Genomic DNA, 16,176 nt, shown 5'->3' on the forward strand with positions numbered 1-16,176 from the left:
TAATTTTATACAGTGTCCGTATCAATGTAGGTATAACCGTTCGCGACTAATCGAATCATCTAGGCAACGTGGGTATAAAATAAATAGAGTGAGAGGAGCACAGATGTATGGATGATAAATAGAGGGATGTGACCGAAGGGTTGGGGGGATGAAAATGTGATTATAACTGAAAAAAATTGACTGTCTCATGCAGTAGAGATGAAAACTTGATGTACGTACACTTTATGAAGCTGAGATTTGCCGATGGATCTCTCTAACGTCTTTATGTTCATGATCGAGGATCAGTTCGGTAAATTTGGACGCCCTAAGTCTCGACGAAGGTTTTTACGCGAGTGAAGTTGGTTTAGTTTTTTTATTGTTTTTTTTTTATACCCAGTGCCGATTGACCGAGGATTTCGAAACTAGTCGGCGATCGTTTCAACCGAAAATACGACCTCGTCATGGATCTCTGGAAAGATGGACAACTTATTTATGCCTATTTTATCTGGATCTTAGTTCGAGCTGTAGCGGCTGGTCGCGTATTTGGTGAGTACCTAGCTATGATATAGATTAAAAATTTCCCGTCGGATTCGTTCATCGTGAAATCCCGTCAACGCGTCTTACAGATACCTGTATACAGGATTTGTCGAGGAGGAAATAGTGGTGCGTAAATTTTCCTCCAAGGACTATAAATAATTTCGAAGGGCAAGTTAACGACACTCGAGATCCCCTTCAGCCGAGGAATGGACCTTGCAGATATACTTTTCTCTCCCTTTATATATATATATATATATATTTTTTTTTTTACCGTACACAAGGGACCCAAGGGATTATTGTGGTTTGTTTTCTTTTTTTTTTGAAAAAAATATAATATCCTTGGAAGGTGGGCGTCGGGTCGTTTTTCTCTTCGTTTCGTACACAGTGGTCATGGCTTAATCAGTCGCGTCAAGGAAACGACTCCGAAACACGTTCTCTGGCAATAAATAACCCCCAATTAATCACTGCGAATAGATAACCCGGATCTCCGCAGGATACACCGAGGGGTGCGTTTGAAGGTTGATAAACCAAGTTTATGCGATTATTAAATTAACTCCGGATGGTTTCTACTTTGAAGTGAAATGCTGCACAGACTCGCCTAGATGTGCGACACGATCCCGCTGGAAATCGCGGTCTTGCTTCCATTCCATTACAACTTCTTACCGCTACATTTTCCATACACTTTGCAGTTACAAATTATATTTACTGCACGACCTAGTATCATAGAATAAACTTTAAATGCCGACGATATTTTATCAACATTCGTACAGTTGGTGAAAATTGCTGCTTTTCACACGCTCAAAGAATAGCTAATGTCAATTGAAATGCCAATTTTATGTCAATTTTTTTTACCTAAATCTCACTAGGAACGTATGTGTGTGTGTTTTTTTTTTTTAAATTGATCAATTTTTTCCCTTCGACTTATAACGAATGTCGAAAATTTTTCCTCTGTACTGAATCAAAAAATCTGAAAGTTTGAAACTTGTGATCTGTTTGAGGGGTGGATTTTAATTTAGTATTTCTAAATGACGGGATGATCCTTGGTTATTATTTTTTTTTTCTTTTCATCTTCTTCTTCTTCTTCTTCTTTCTTTACCTTTACTGATCGACAATATGAAGAGGATGATGGACAAGTCATCGAAGTTTTATAGAATTCGTAATAACCGATATCAACCGTAGTTTTCAATCAGGCTGTGATGATCCGCGAATAGCCCCGTCAGTCTTGCGTATTTTCAATTAGTGATTCTTAATCCACGGAGTCATTAATACCGTCGATACTTAACGACGGGTAAATTCCAGCCTGACAACCACCCGGCACGATGGGGTGGCGACTGCGGCGGTTCCTGGCTGTCGGTACAGCGAAATTGAATTTCACGAAGCGATTAGGGATGAGAGAGAGCGAGAGAGAGAGAGAAAGAGAGAGAGAGAAGGATCGGAGGTGCGGGAGAAGAGGGAAAGAGGAGCACACCGAAATTGCGTAGGTACAAGGAATATCGATTTCAGCCTTACGTGTGTCTCCGGTCCATCGTTCCCTTATATAGGCATATACCAGCTCCATTTACCCACAATTGTTGTCTTATCTCGTTTTTTCCTTCGTTTCATCTTTCTTGGAAAACAACGTACTTTCTCTGCGATTGTACTTACGTGTAACACGTGTACAGAATTTTTCGAAGCAATTTTTTACGTACAAGTTGAGGTTATATTAGATTACGTTAGTTTGAATTAGGTTAGGTTAGGTTTTTTCATCTTTCTTAGAAAATAACGTAGTGTCTATGCGATTATACTTACGTGTAACACGTGTACAGAATTTTTCGAAGCAAATATCTGTGTACATGTTCGGATTAGGTTAGGTTAGGTTAGGTTTTTTCATTATTCTTGCAAAATAACATGGTTTCACTGCGATTATACTTACGTGTAACACGTGTACAGAATTTTTCGAAGCAAATATCTGTGTACATGTTCGGATTAGGTTAGGTTAGGTTAGGTTTTTTCATTATTCTTGCAAAATAACATGGTTTCACTGCGATTATACTTACGTGTAACACGTGTACAGAATTTTTCGAAGCAAATTTCTGCGTATATATTTAAGTTGGATTAGGTCAAGTTAGGTTAGGTTAGGTTAGGTTTCTTTTCTCAATCTCGCTTACTTTCTCACGTGACGGGCGAAAAATTATTCGGTTATATTTCGTCGACAGTGAAGAGGAAACATAAACAAAGGAAGAAAAATCGTCGGAGTTAGGTACTATCGGTTTTCATCTGCAGAAGTCAGCCAGTGAGCCATATAATTGTTCAAGGTATAAACTTGTCAAAGTTTCGAAAAGTGATTTATCATCATCATCATCATCATCATTATCATCGTGGTACTGCAGTGTGATGAACCCATTAATTAAGATTGAAGTGACGCAAATTAGAAAATGCTCGCTTGTCGTCGAGCAGCGCGAGTGTGATTGGCGTGTGAGAATTATGTATAATTACATTAAATACGTACGTTAAACGACTGTGCATGGAGTTGAGAATGGAAAGGGAGAAGATAGGAAAAAAAACATAATTCGTATGTCAAGTTCAAACCACTCGACTAACGTGTACACAAATGTCAGAGCCGGAAAGCACAGCTTAATCCGTACGATCGACGCACGATCAAATTTCTAAACACTCCGCACGAGGGGTTCAAACCTGGGGTTGCAGGGGTTGCGCTCGTCTCTTTTCTATCCTGATTAAGTCGTTGCAGATCGTGCCGGAAAGTGTCTTTAGACGTTGAACGCGCCTTCTTGAGGTGAGGAAGGGTTTGCGGATTGGCACCTTGATCTTGACGGAAGGAGGAGGGGGAGGCAAAAACCCTGAGCCCTTTACGGGGTTGAGGTTTGAGGTCAGAAAGGGGTGAACCGTTGAACAGGTAGGGGGAAGTTCCCATCAGTTGTGGGAAGGGGGGTGGAGCCAGAAGTTAATTAATACGAAATCCGAAAATCAACGGAACTTATAGCATGAAGCCTGAGTAGAAAGAGAGAGAATTCCCGCGAACTACGAAGTGTAAATAAAATGTGCGAGGGGCCATTTACTCCTCAATAAATTCATAAAGTTAACAGCTGGAAATTAAATTGGTAATCTAAGGAACTTGAACGCCCAAAATTATTTTTGAAATATACGACGTGGAATCTATCGAGGCAACTGAAATTCTGAATTTAAAAAGTTCCGAAAGCGCCAAATTCCGAATATTTTCGCGGCGAATCTTGAAGCAAAGAAATCAAACTTTGATGAAACGTCAAAGTTTCAAATGGTCCGAAACCCGACGCTCAATGTTCCGAAAGGGCGTAACTTCGACGAGTCAAAGTTCCGAGAATGAGAAAATTTAAAAACCTGAAACATCGAAATTCCGAGTGATCGAAGATTTTCAGTTCCGTGGATTTCTGGTTTGGTGAAATTTCACCACTTTGAGCTTTCTTTGTTTTGGATTTTCGATATTTTTACGTTCGGAATTCTGGTCATTCTGATTTTCGGTTCTTCTGATCTTTTACACCCACTCGTTGAGTAGACTACGCCGTTTGAGTATATTTTAATTTTCGGAATGTTACTCTATGGAAACTTTACGTTCCGGAATTTTGTTCTGTCGGAAGTTTACTTTTCGGAACTTAACTATATCGTAACTTGAATTTTCGGAATCTTGAATTTCGGAACATTGAGCCGTCGTGTTTCCGACATTGGAAACTTTGTTGTTTCGTAAAGGTTTGATTACTCTACTTCAAGTTTCACCACCAAATAATTTGGACTTTGGCGCTTTAGGAACTTAAACCCCGCCCCCTGAAATCATTCGAGATCACTTGAAATAATATGAAATTAGTGACAAGAATAGCGTGTTCTAAAGTGTTAAAAATCATGAAAATCGTTGCAAGTATTGCGATAAAATATGCTAACCGGTGCCAATTCATAAACATTATTACAGTTAATTTTTAGTTCACCGAGTGATTTCAAGCGATTTTTAGTATTTTCCTTTGATATGGAAATCGTTGAAAATCGCCCAGAACTCTTGTGGAAATCATTAGAAGTCAGTGGTGACGTTGAAACACAATGGAAATGACTTCACGATGGGATGAAGATCGACAGAAATCACTGGAAATCGATATTAGTAATTTTCAAGCTCTTCGCTGTTCTTTTAACATATTGAAGTTGGTTACATTATAGCAACGATAGCATGCTGAGGAAAAATCGTTATTTCGCGATTTTGGAGTTGTCCAAAAGTCAGTAAACCGTAATAAAACAAAGCACACTCGTATTTCAAGATCTTAGTTCCTTCAAAATCATAGTAATATTAAGAAAATAGTGTTTTCTTTTTTTTCCCCAATGTTTCGTTACGACAAAGTTACCAACTTAAGCCTCGTCTTCTTTTCGAGACGAGAGAAGAGCAGGCTCTCTCCATAGATCTTTTGGACTCGCCTGTTTCGCGGAGGGATGAAATTTACAAGCGTTTGTCACGGAGTACGGAGAAGGCCGCATTCGCGTTCGCCTTCCCGCACCCTGAGATTATCATAAAACGTGCATTCCGGGCGAATCCCCTTGAGAAAAACACTAAAACCCCCGTTGAGAGGCGAAGCCTCTCGCGTATCTCGCGGTCGGAGTTAAGGAACGAACGGATGAAGCCTTTCGCGCACCGCTTCTTCAGTTTCGGTTTGAATTTGAATTTTCTCAGAGAGTTGGTTCAGAGTCCTCTAAAGCGCCGCTCGAGCTTTTTGCTCTGAGAATTTTGAAACCTAACCTAACCTAAGCTAACCTAATCTAACCTAACCTATACCAACGCTGAAAATACAAGCGATTTCTATTGACGATGGTTAATTAATAATTGAACGCGTATAATATTCGCGGTTTGTAAAGATTTTAAGGCAGAGTTCCAAATTGATACCTGAGATTCCACAGATCACCGAGTTTCCCTCATTGTCGTCAATTTCATAATCGGGCCAAATACTGTTTAAATTTTATTTGTTTTTATTTTTATGGATTCAAACAGCCGACGAGGAAAAAATAATTGCGCCGCGTATTCTTTTATTTCAACTTTCTGAAATTGCACTACAATTATACCTTGTTCCCACGATGGATTGTGAACGCGATAGTTATGACGTCACGCGTACGCTAAGATGTAACTGTTATATGGCGAAAACACTGAAATTCAATTATCTGTAAAATTCGCAATTTTTAGTTTTAATAAAAAAGTAAAAATGCCCCTCAATTATCTGAAGTTACTGTATCAAGATTCGATATGAAAATTCAGAATAAAGGCTGATTGCTACTGTTGCTGCTGCTGCTCCTGCTTCTGCTTCTGCTGCATATGGCGACGCACTTGATTTATGTTTTCACCTTATACACGATCGTTCAGGTTATATTTTTCGATCGCGTATACGGAATATGAATGGGAATGGGACGGGGGTGCAGGGTTATCATTGACAGGGTATATATACGTATACATGTACATGTGTATATATATATATATATGTGGCGTGGGGGGGGGGGGGGGATATTATTGCATCACGTCGTGAGAGGAAGACGTGGATAAATGGGAAGATAGATAGCTGGAGAGAAAGTAAGTTTGCCTGTGTGTGAGTGTGTGTAAAAGAGGGAGAGAGAGAGAGAGAGAAAGAGAAAGAGGGGGATGAAAGGAAGAGAGTAAAAGAGGTATGGAGGGTGAAATACGGAGGGGAGTTTTAGGACGTAGAATAAATCGTATAATGAAACGGTAATATCATCACACCTGATTGGCTACTCAATCGATCTGATGCCATAAAAATCGCTGTTAAATATTGCTCGATTTTCGTGCTCCCCTCTTGCAAAGGGGATTTCATTTAGCAAAGTCAGAATCGAACGAAAACGTGTATAAGTATAAGGGGAAGTAAGACAGGAAGGAAGGAAGGAAGGAAGGAAGGAAGGAAGAAGGTCTCCGCGATTCTCCGAAAGCTTCGACAGAGTCGATCATCCCGATTCTCCCTGAATCTGAGGCAAGAAAGATAACGGATGGGGGGATGGGGTAGGAGGGGGGGGGGGTAGTGGAAAGAAGACAGAAAGGAAGAAGTATAGAGAAGAATAAAAAAAAATTTCTCGCCAATCCCACAGTATAGATGGCCGTGTAATACTTCGACACTTTTATCCAATTTTATTTTACAATTCTCTTCTTTCCGGGTTGGTGAAATTGTTTCAAACTTTGGGGAATGATGGTGTTTACAATTGAGCTGCTTGTCTGTCGGCTCGAAGAAGTTTGAAAAATTGACGGAAAACACTGAGCATACTCGAATGTGAATTTCACGTGTTTTCGTATTTTTACAAAATTTTTCACACTTTCGTTTCGATCGTATAAAAGAGCCCTATTTTTGAAAACACTGTAATTTCGAATTGAGGTAAGAGAGGGAAAAGTGTTAAAAAAATCTCCAGCAACGTCATTCGCGTCAATCAGTCGAAAATCATTGAAATCACCGGATCAAAAATGTCACAGGTTGACAATTTTGAACGTTGCAATGGTAAAACCTCTTCTCAAATTATTGCAATTTCAATTAGCGTTATTCGAATTTGCTGAAATAAATGTTTACCGAGCGGTAAGGATGTCGTTCTATTCGTGTTCGCGCCCGAATAACATAGCCGTAGATTTTTCAAACGGTTTTTTTTTTCTTTATCTCCTCCTAACTTTTGATTCAAAAACGGTCCAGTCGATTCGTCCTTAAACTCCATTAATTTCCCTTCGCCTAACTCCGACGCGATACGCGCCTGTAGCTACGTTAGATACAATAATGTACATTTATATATATATATATATATATATATATATATATACACACGTATATACAGATACATAACTTCGATAAAAGCAGAAATAACGGAGGCGGTTTGTTCCTCCTCGATTAAACGCCCCCCCCCGTCTGTCCGCCCGCTCGCTCCGTTACGCTTCCTTTATTTCTGCATGTTTCGTTTTGTCCTTCGTAGCCGAAATATCTACCCTTCGTTTAAATCCTCTCTCGTACACCATCCACCCTTAGCACGTACCTGCATATTTTTTGCGGAAAGAGGAGGAAAAAAAAAATGGAGGGTGAGAAAAAAGGAAAAAAAAAAGAAAAGAAAAAAAAAGATTCTTCACCCTGTGCTTTTTTTCCCCCCCTCTCTGGGTATGATGCGCAAGGTGTATTGTTGTTACATAGCTTTTACTTTGAACTCGGTAAATTGCGCGTGGATAACTGAGGAGGGGGATGCAAAAGTGGAGAAGAAAAGAAGTGAAAATTCGAGTTTTCATCCAAGGTACAAAAAGAAAAAAAAAGGGGGGGGGGGGGGGACACCATTAACTGTTTCTCCGCAATCCTTTCGCCTCTGCGGAGATCAATCCTGCGATTTTGTTCTCCCTGTAACGTCGTAGAACGAGAACCCGATACGGATATCGCTACCGAGAACCGAGGGACTTAGTCCCTCAGGATAACCCTTAGAGACAGCCGAAAGGACGGGGTGAAAAAATTCCCGCCTCGATTTCGACCTCTATCGATTCATTGTTATTTTTTATCTCGATTTCTCACCCCACTAACGCTCATAACACCCTCTCTCACAATCTATCACCAACTTTTTTAATTGATTGACATAGAAAATACGATTTTTCACCGTTTGATTCGATTTTTTCTCCTTTGTTTCACCTAACTTTCTCTCTCTCTCTCTCTCTCTCTCTTGTCAACATCAAGTTTCCGCCCTGTTGGTAAATTTTGACGCTGAAATATCAGGTTCATCGTATCAATGTTTTGCGATGGGAATTCGACTTTATATACAACAAGAGAATCGTTTAGTCAGTCAAACTTGTCGGTTTTTATTTTGGCAGGATACATTTATTTCTGACATTAACCAATTACTTATTTAATAACCATCGCGACAAAACACGTCAGATTTTCTAGTTATTTTTTTGAATCTGCAGCTTATCGATGTTGCTCTCAATAACATGTTTTTCCATTCGAATATCGACAACCTTTCATGTTCACACCATTTCACCTACACATAGAGGATTCAATTTTTTTTCCTACCCGAAATTTTTACCTTGGCGCGTAGAAAGACGGCGGGAAATTGTTAATGACGATTCGGTATATCTTGCGCTGAGAATGGCGACCTGCAGGATGAGATTTGGGGACGCGGTAGATACCCGTTGAAAAATGAGGCCGATCCCATTTCGTAATGGACGTCCAACCGGCCTGAGAGCAGAGTCCTCGAGGCCGCTAATCGGGTCGGTATTTTTTCAATTTCTCGCACCCTCCTTTGACCAGAGCGTCGTTAATGAATCGGACGAGAATTAAACGCCGAGGTTAATTACCTAGTGGCAGCGGTGGGATTAACACGGAAATTGAACTAATTACACTTGCGTGTACCTACTGCGTGCAGATATATTTCAAGTCTATTGCAGCCAGCGATTGAATAGGGCGTAAAAAAATTATCCTCGGATCGATTTATTATCGAACGGGGAAAATTAAGATTAACAGTAAACCCTACCGGGAGAATTCCTTCGGGCTTAACGATGCGAACGACGCTTCGCCGGTAGATAGGCAACTTAAGTCACATCTCCGGTACTTGCCGCCTGTAAGATGTATCTCTGATTGCCTATCTCTTGGCGAAGCGTAATTCGCATCGTTAACCCTCGGTTTTCTTTTTTTTTCGGTAGATTGAACAGTCTCGAATTAGTGTAGCATTCGTTTCGTTTTCGCTGAAACAAGTTCCGAACCTTGAACTAGTTTGTGTCATAAACAAAACATAAAAAAGGCATACCAAAGTACAGATGTTGTAACCGGAATGCAAAATATTTAGACCAAGGTCTGGTGGGACAAGTTAGACACATGTGTGTATGTCACGTCCTCTCTAAATAATCAACTTTCCATGGTTGACGCCAACCGGCGTTAGTTGGTAACGAGACGCGTAATGTGAAAAAAATGTAAGAGCCTATTATTCATTAATAAATATTATCCGATGAAATATGAACTCCTGTGCGATTTTATTTGTGCCAGATCATACGGGCGAGTAACCTTTTAACCCTTTCGTGGATACATTTTTCCTTAGGGGTCGCTGATTACGAACCTGAACTCGAAATTCAAAAATTCAAAATGGCGGATACAATACAGCGGACAAATAGAAACCAAAAGAAAAATTTTGTAAATTTTTTTTAGGTCGTATCGAATTTGTGTAAAAACTGACATTCGGATTTTCATGGTAGATCAGCAGAAAATGCTTTTTTCGTGGAACAGTACGAATTTCGACCATTTGTTCATACGTGCTATGTTTAATATAAACAAATGAATAAATTTTTATCCTTAGACTTAGAAATATTTCAGGGATCATGCGGAACCAAAAAACTCGGCAGTTGTTACCAAAAAAGTAGTTTCATAAATAAAAAGCCACAAAGAAAAAAAAAAAAATGTGAGACGGCTGAGCTTCCCAACGTGAATTAAATGGTCGAGAGATATCGCACAGGAATTTTAGAATTTTGTACAAAGTAACGTTTGGACCTTCTTCCGCTTGAGAAAAGAAGACACAAAAAGAAAGAAAAATACCGACATTACTCCGAAACGGTTTAGTGCCGATCCTAGCGCGCTGCTTCTCCATCAAATAATCGAGCTCACCTGCATTTGCCGGTTGGCTGGCAAGTCCCGCGGAACGTTGCGTCATCGGCGCTAACGACACGACTGCCTGCAGAGGCAGTGTCAGCGTCATAAGCACCGCTAGTGACGGTGGTCGGTGTGCTAGTCGGACCAGCAGTGGCGGCAGCAGGAGGAGCATCACCATCACCACCACCACCGGCGGCGGCGGGAGTTTAATTAAAAGTTTCTGAGATGTCAAACGGGAAATTTCGCGTAACCATGAAGCATGCTTTGGACGACTGAGAGACGCAGAGAGAGGGAGAGAGAGAGAGAGAGAGAGAGAGAGAGAGAGAGAGAGAGAGAGAGAGAGAGAGAGAGAGAGAGAGAGAGAGAGAGAAACGACATCAGCTGCCGGCTTTGTGGACACGAGCATTCGCCTCACTGGTTAAACTCACGCGCTTTCAGAGCTTTTGCCGGTCTTTCGTAACCCAGGCGCAAAAATACCTCTTGCAACTAAACGTAGCCTTCGTATAGGTACATACTTAGAAAACGTGATAGATTTGCAGGGATCAATTTACATTACGCTCAAATTGTTTATCTTGCAATCATTCGATACGCCTACATCCCTACTAATGCATTCTTCGTACAAGTTTTAGGATGTAATATTTGCACGAGGTTGAAGTTAGTAACGTTATCGTAACGAAACATTGGGGAAAGAATCACTATTTTCTTAATTTTACAGTGATTTTGAAGGGATTGAGATTTTGAAGTATGAGTGTATTTTTTTTCATTACGGTCTACTGAATTTCAGACAATTCCAAAATGGCGAAATAACGGTTTTTCCTTAGCAAGAATCGTTACGATACCGTTACTAACTTCAATATGATGATATTACAGGGATCTGCAGTCAGGTTACAAATATGACGAAACAAAGGTCGAGAAAAGGTACTGACGTTTATTAAGTTTCATCAAAATGACCGAGACTCTGTGATACAGAAGAAAAAATCGGAATCAGAAAAGCAACAGCGATTGTTCACCGAAATCAATAGTAGAATGTACATTTTTTGCTGCAGCTCGCGGACTTTTTTTCAGCTAAATGTTACTCGAATAGCTTCAGTCATACCTTTTGAACTTCTGTCTCTTAAAGTTTGTGTTTCAGCACTTTTCAGATCCGACTGTAAGTCTCATGCACCTTTGAAAGTGTAAAGTACACGCCAATCGTGGAACATGTAAAACGATATTTTCGTGTGTCTGCGCGATAGCAGCGCAGCCCTCATTAATTAAATCTCCGATAGTGTTTACCTTTGGCGTTTGGTTAATGGCAGACATTTTTCATGCAGACTAAGAACTTAGTAAAGGAGAAAAATACTTCTGTACGAGTTATATGCTTATTTTACGCGCGATACTCGATTTGACATCACAGAATTTAGTTTCCACTGCAGTCGACAGGTGGACGCGAGGATATTGCTTCCTGTAACTGAAGCATGTTTAGGTTTTGGTAGAATAGAAATAACGGTCCAAAACATTGCATCTGTAATAGTGAGGGACTGTTTTTTTATTTGGAAAAATCGTCGAAAAGTTTCGTCAAAGTTTTCGAAATGCATGATTCAATGTCAACCGAAACAAAAATGAAATTATATCAAATAAATATATTTAGCAACGATTGATCTACGTTCTTCCTGCGTTGCTATAATTTCAAAAGACACGAGGTATGTATGTTGAATATACCAATTTTTGCCCTCGAAGACTTGAAAAACTTTGAGAATATCCAAATCCAAAATTAGTGGTAAGCCTGGACAGTTGATAATTGTGATCGATTCGTAACTTAATACTCGCAAGACGGTACAGACGAACGCAGCCGGATAAGCTCTATTACACTTTATATCCTGCACGTTATTTGGTGAAAAAGTGTATATAAGATAAAGAAAAAACGACTGTTACCCCCTCAAGGTTGAGTTACACGTGCGGGCTTGTTACACACACACACACACACACACACACATGTATACATATATATAGATATGTATTATGTAGGTATTTATGTAAATATGTATGTACATCAATTTGTGGGTATTCAAGAATCATTAGGTTATCCGGATAATTAACGATCTAATTTTGGATAACCCGGGGAAATGAGTGAGTTCGGTGGCGGCCAGCAGCAACGAGGTGCTTCCTAACTTTTAATTATGATATCGCGTGAGCTTCCATTTCGATCGAGGAACCCAACCGGCCTCCCTGGCATGCAGTGGAAGCAAATGGTCTGCCGGCCCCATGGAATTGCCAAAAAATTACCCTTTCATTTCAACAAATTGATCGTGGAAGGGGTTAGCCTAAACCCTGATAACATCGGGCATTGGGGATGATCCTTACCAAACGAGACCTCCTTTCCCTGTCAAACCTCTATGCATGTATTATAGATGTATGTACATAATGGGCCGTTGCGGATAATATCGAAATCGCTATTTTTAATTTTATTCCCCTCTTAGTACGTTTCAAGGCATAACAGAAGAATATGACACCATTTGAAAAATATAAGTAATATTTAAAAAAAAAAAAAAAATGACTCTTCTAGTATTCCTGCGATTTTGGCGAATTAATCATTGTTACTAATAATCAATTTTGATGATTATATAGAATTAAATATATATCGAGGATGTTTTCACAAGCAAAAGCCGCACGGTGTTAGTTTGCTTAACGTTGGGGGGAATAAATATCGGTAAGAGAGGCCGTTTGTTTTACCGATATTTGTTCCCCACAGCGGTAGGCAACCCAACATACTGCGGCGTTTATTTGGAAACATCCTGTATATAAAGCTTCCTAACTGCGATGAGCGTTTGAAATGAGGAGTGATAAGTTAACAAACGTTTCATAAATATTAATTAATTGCGAATAAACCACAGGTGATAAATGAATCGCAACCTCATCCATTCTTTACAATCAGCCGACTGTTTCTGTAATATCTTATCGTTTATGCCAAGTCAATTTTACTCTTCGGTATTGTCAAATGCAAGCCGGATAAATATCACAGATGAACAGTGACAACGTTTCTCCTTTTCTCTATCCTCCGCTCTTACGTCCTATTAACAAGGTCGCAATTGTCATTGTTTTCACTCTTTTTTATCCCGAAGATAAGGAAAATACTTGAATTTAGCATAACGCTTGTATATACGCTGTGCAAAATTTTTAATCATGCTTACTATCCAGTCTTCTATCAACTAGATTTCTCAATATCATCGAAAAATATAGTTCAGGGGTAGAAAATGATAATAATTTTTCTAGCAGTATTCAGAAAATTTACTATGTGTCACTGTTTTTTCTGATTATGGCCACTTGTAACTTTTGCGATAATTTTAACGTTGGTGTAGCAATAAATTAATTTTTCGGCTTGATTTAACTGAAAAACATTAGTAAACAAAAGAAGCGGATCAAACGTTGCTGTAACTGGAAAATGTAGCATTGCCAACTGTGAGGGCACTGCATGTTTACTTTTATCATGTTTCACTATCATACCAACTATATTCGAAACGTTCTAACGAAACTCATTTTACTAGAATCTTCTAGTAACTACAAAACATGAAAGAGTTTATAACTCTTCTGTACTTGTGACTTTGACTAGTATTTAGCCGTTAGTAAATCAGGCTCAAGTCGACGACCCTCATTCTGCAATACAGGTATATACATGCCTATCTATCTACCCATCTACAACATCGAATCGATAAATTCAACGATTTCCCTGCGAAATTCTGCGAGCGTCAAATTGGTCGCTATAAAACGAAATTGCCACGTTGCAGCTCACTTCCGACCCATGTAGAAACATGAAAAAATTTTTATTGGCCGAAAATATACTTTTTTTTTTTGTTCCACCCTCATGTATTACACGAGTATATCGGTATCTGTTATGTACAATATACGTATATAAATATATATTATGTATACTCGGACGGTGAAAATCATAAATCAATCATTTGTCCGTTAATATAGACGATTGTATTAAAAATTGAGATGTTTTTCCATTTCGTCCTCTCCAATTTTTCTACGCAACCAAAAACTGTATAAATATCACGTTTCATCTCACCGCGTGTGAGTGTGTGCGTATCTTGAAGGCAAAAAAAAAAAAAATACAAAATTATCTATCCGTCTGTTTCTTGGTTCCCCATGAGTTAAGTATTACGGGATTGTATTTAGTTTGCTAATATGGAATATGAACTCTCGGGTACATAATATACGGGGTCGTTTTATACGTAGGAATAGCGCTGGGGTGGAAGTTTTGTGCGAGATTTTAAAGGTACATTAAAAAGATGGCACCGAGGTTGAGGTCTGAAGGTTGTCGCGTGGTAAAGTTGAAAACCGCGTTGCCTTAAATTCGCGGCGAGAGAATGAGAGGGAGGGGAAGAATTTAAAAAATTTCAAGAAATATAGGATGAAGTGTATAAACATGAAACGAAGAAAAGCCCCTTAGACTTGAGCTTTAAGAATTTTAACATTCGTGAAAAGTTTTTGCACAACAAAATATGACGGTCCAAAACCTTTCGACCCCCAAAAAAAAAAAGAAAAAAAAAAAAAAGAAAAGCAAAGTTAGACAAATGCAAAACAATTTGTGTGTTTCCTCTCTGGCTTGCGCCACATTTTTTTTTACCGATGACGTTTCCGCGTTACCAGGTTACTGCTTTACATGTATAACGCTGTCAAAAGAAGAAAAAAAAACAATCTCGGAACAATTCAATTTAACGGGTGCCAATTCACACCTCAAATGTCCGAGCCAAATATTTTGTAGGACTGCAACGACGCGGAAACAAACCGCCAGGGGCGGCGAACCTTTGTTGTTGACATTTATTACTATTCTCTTTCGTATGACTGCAGGTATAGAAATTTGTTATTTGTGCTGTAATTTTTTTTTTTTTTTCTTCTCTCCTTTCATTCCTCCCTTCATCCTTATCTTTACGTACAAATTTGTATGTATTTATTTTCTACATTCGACACGCGAACGGTAATTCAAAAAATCTCTCGCCATCTGCAAGGGGAGGATTTCCATTCGGAGGTGTCACGAGTACATGTATACGTAATATTATATTTGATACAAGCGGGAAGACAATCGCCGCGGGATAAAAGTGCGCGTACGTAGGTACGTATATACGTATATGTATACATGTAATATGCATATGCATGTATATCGGTCGGTGGAAAGCCGGACCGCGCGGTTTAAGCAGCCAATTTAGGCTAATGGAGCCTCCTGTGGTTTTTCCATTCGCCGCAGGGACAGGAAGCATCGGAACCGCGACGAGTGCCTTTGCCCTGCGTACATAACACCGCGTATCTCGTCGTCCTTCTCCTCCGAGGGTCCCTCGGTTTTCCACTCAAATCGCGTCGTCTCACCCCCTTGACAAGCGTAAACAGCCCGGCAGCAGGCCGGCCGGTCGGTCGGACAGGAACGCGTACCAGTCAGGGTGCATAATTTATCTTCTTTATTCATCATACGCACCAGATATATGGGGTGCCTGCCTGTCCTTCCACCGGCACACGCATTACATCCCTCGCCGAGGCATTAACGACCGAGTGGACTATGCCTTTTGTGTTTATTCTTTCCGCGGCGAAACAGAAAGAGAGAGAGAGAGAGAGAGAGAGAGAGAGAGAGAGAGAGAGAGAGAGAGAGATAGATAGAGAACCGAAGAGATCAATGGCTGTCTTCACCCCCTCCCCCCCCACCCCCCCACTCAGCCTCTCCCACTCTCTCTTCCTCTCCATGTCCCGTTTTTGAATTTTTACTCTCCACTCTCTGGAGCCTGCCTTGTTTTCATTACACACATACTTTGGTTGCTCGGATTTTCCCTTCTTTCATTCTCCCCCCTCCGCGCCTTATTTTGCCCGGGGTTGAAATCAAGGCTTCCCTGCGGGTGCAGGTGAGTCTCTTCCTTTTCCACCCTCTTTTTATTTCTTCTTGATATTTAATTAGGTACGACCCTTAGGCGATGACGGTGGTAGGTTTAAAGAGGATCGTAAACTAATTTTGTTACCTCAAATATTGTATCTCACACTATACAGCTCGTTATTCAATCTCTTCAGTTTTGTGGGGTGTGTTGTACGTATAAATGTATACCTA

General features: G+C 39.9%; 1 protein-coding gene across 3 annotated transcripts in view; it reads left to right on the forward strand.

Moving 5' to 3' along the window:
- Nucleotides 1-425: 425 nt before the first annotated feature.
- LOC124182521 (tyrosine-protein phosphatase 99A) overlaps nucleotides 426-16,176 on the forward strand; it is a 299,728-nt gene continuing 283,977 nt past the window's right edge. For all 3 annotated transcript variants that reach the window (XM_046569912.1, XM_046569913.1, XM_046569914.1), the window contains exon 1: nucleotides 426-525. In XM_046569912.1, the coding sequence (XP_046425868.1) occupies nucleotides 441-525 (85 nt within the window). In that variant the 5' untranslated portion in view covers nucleotides 426-440. The remainder of the gene's footprint in view (nucleotides 526-16,176) is intronic.

This window comes from Neodiprion fabricii, chromosome 5 (genome assembly GCF_021155785.1).
Source record: "Neodiprion fabricii isolate iyNeoFabr1 chromosome 5, iyNeoFabr1.1, whole genome shotgun sequence".
Classification (NCBI taxonomy): domain Eukaryota; kingdom Metazoa; phylum Arthropoda; class Insecta; order Hymenoptera; family Diprionidae; genus Neodiprion; species Neodiprion fabricii.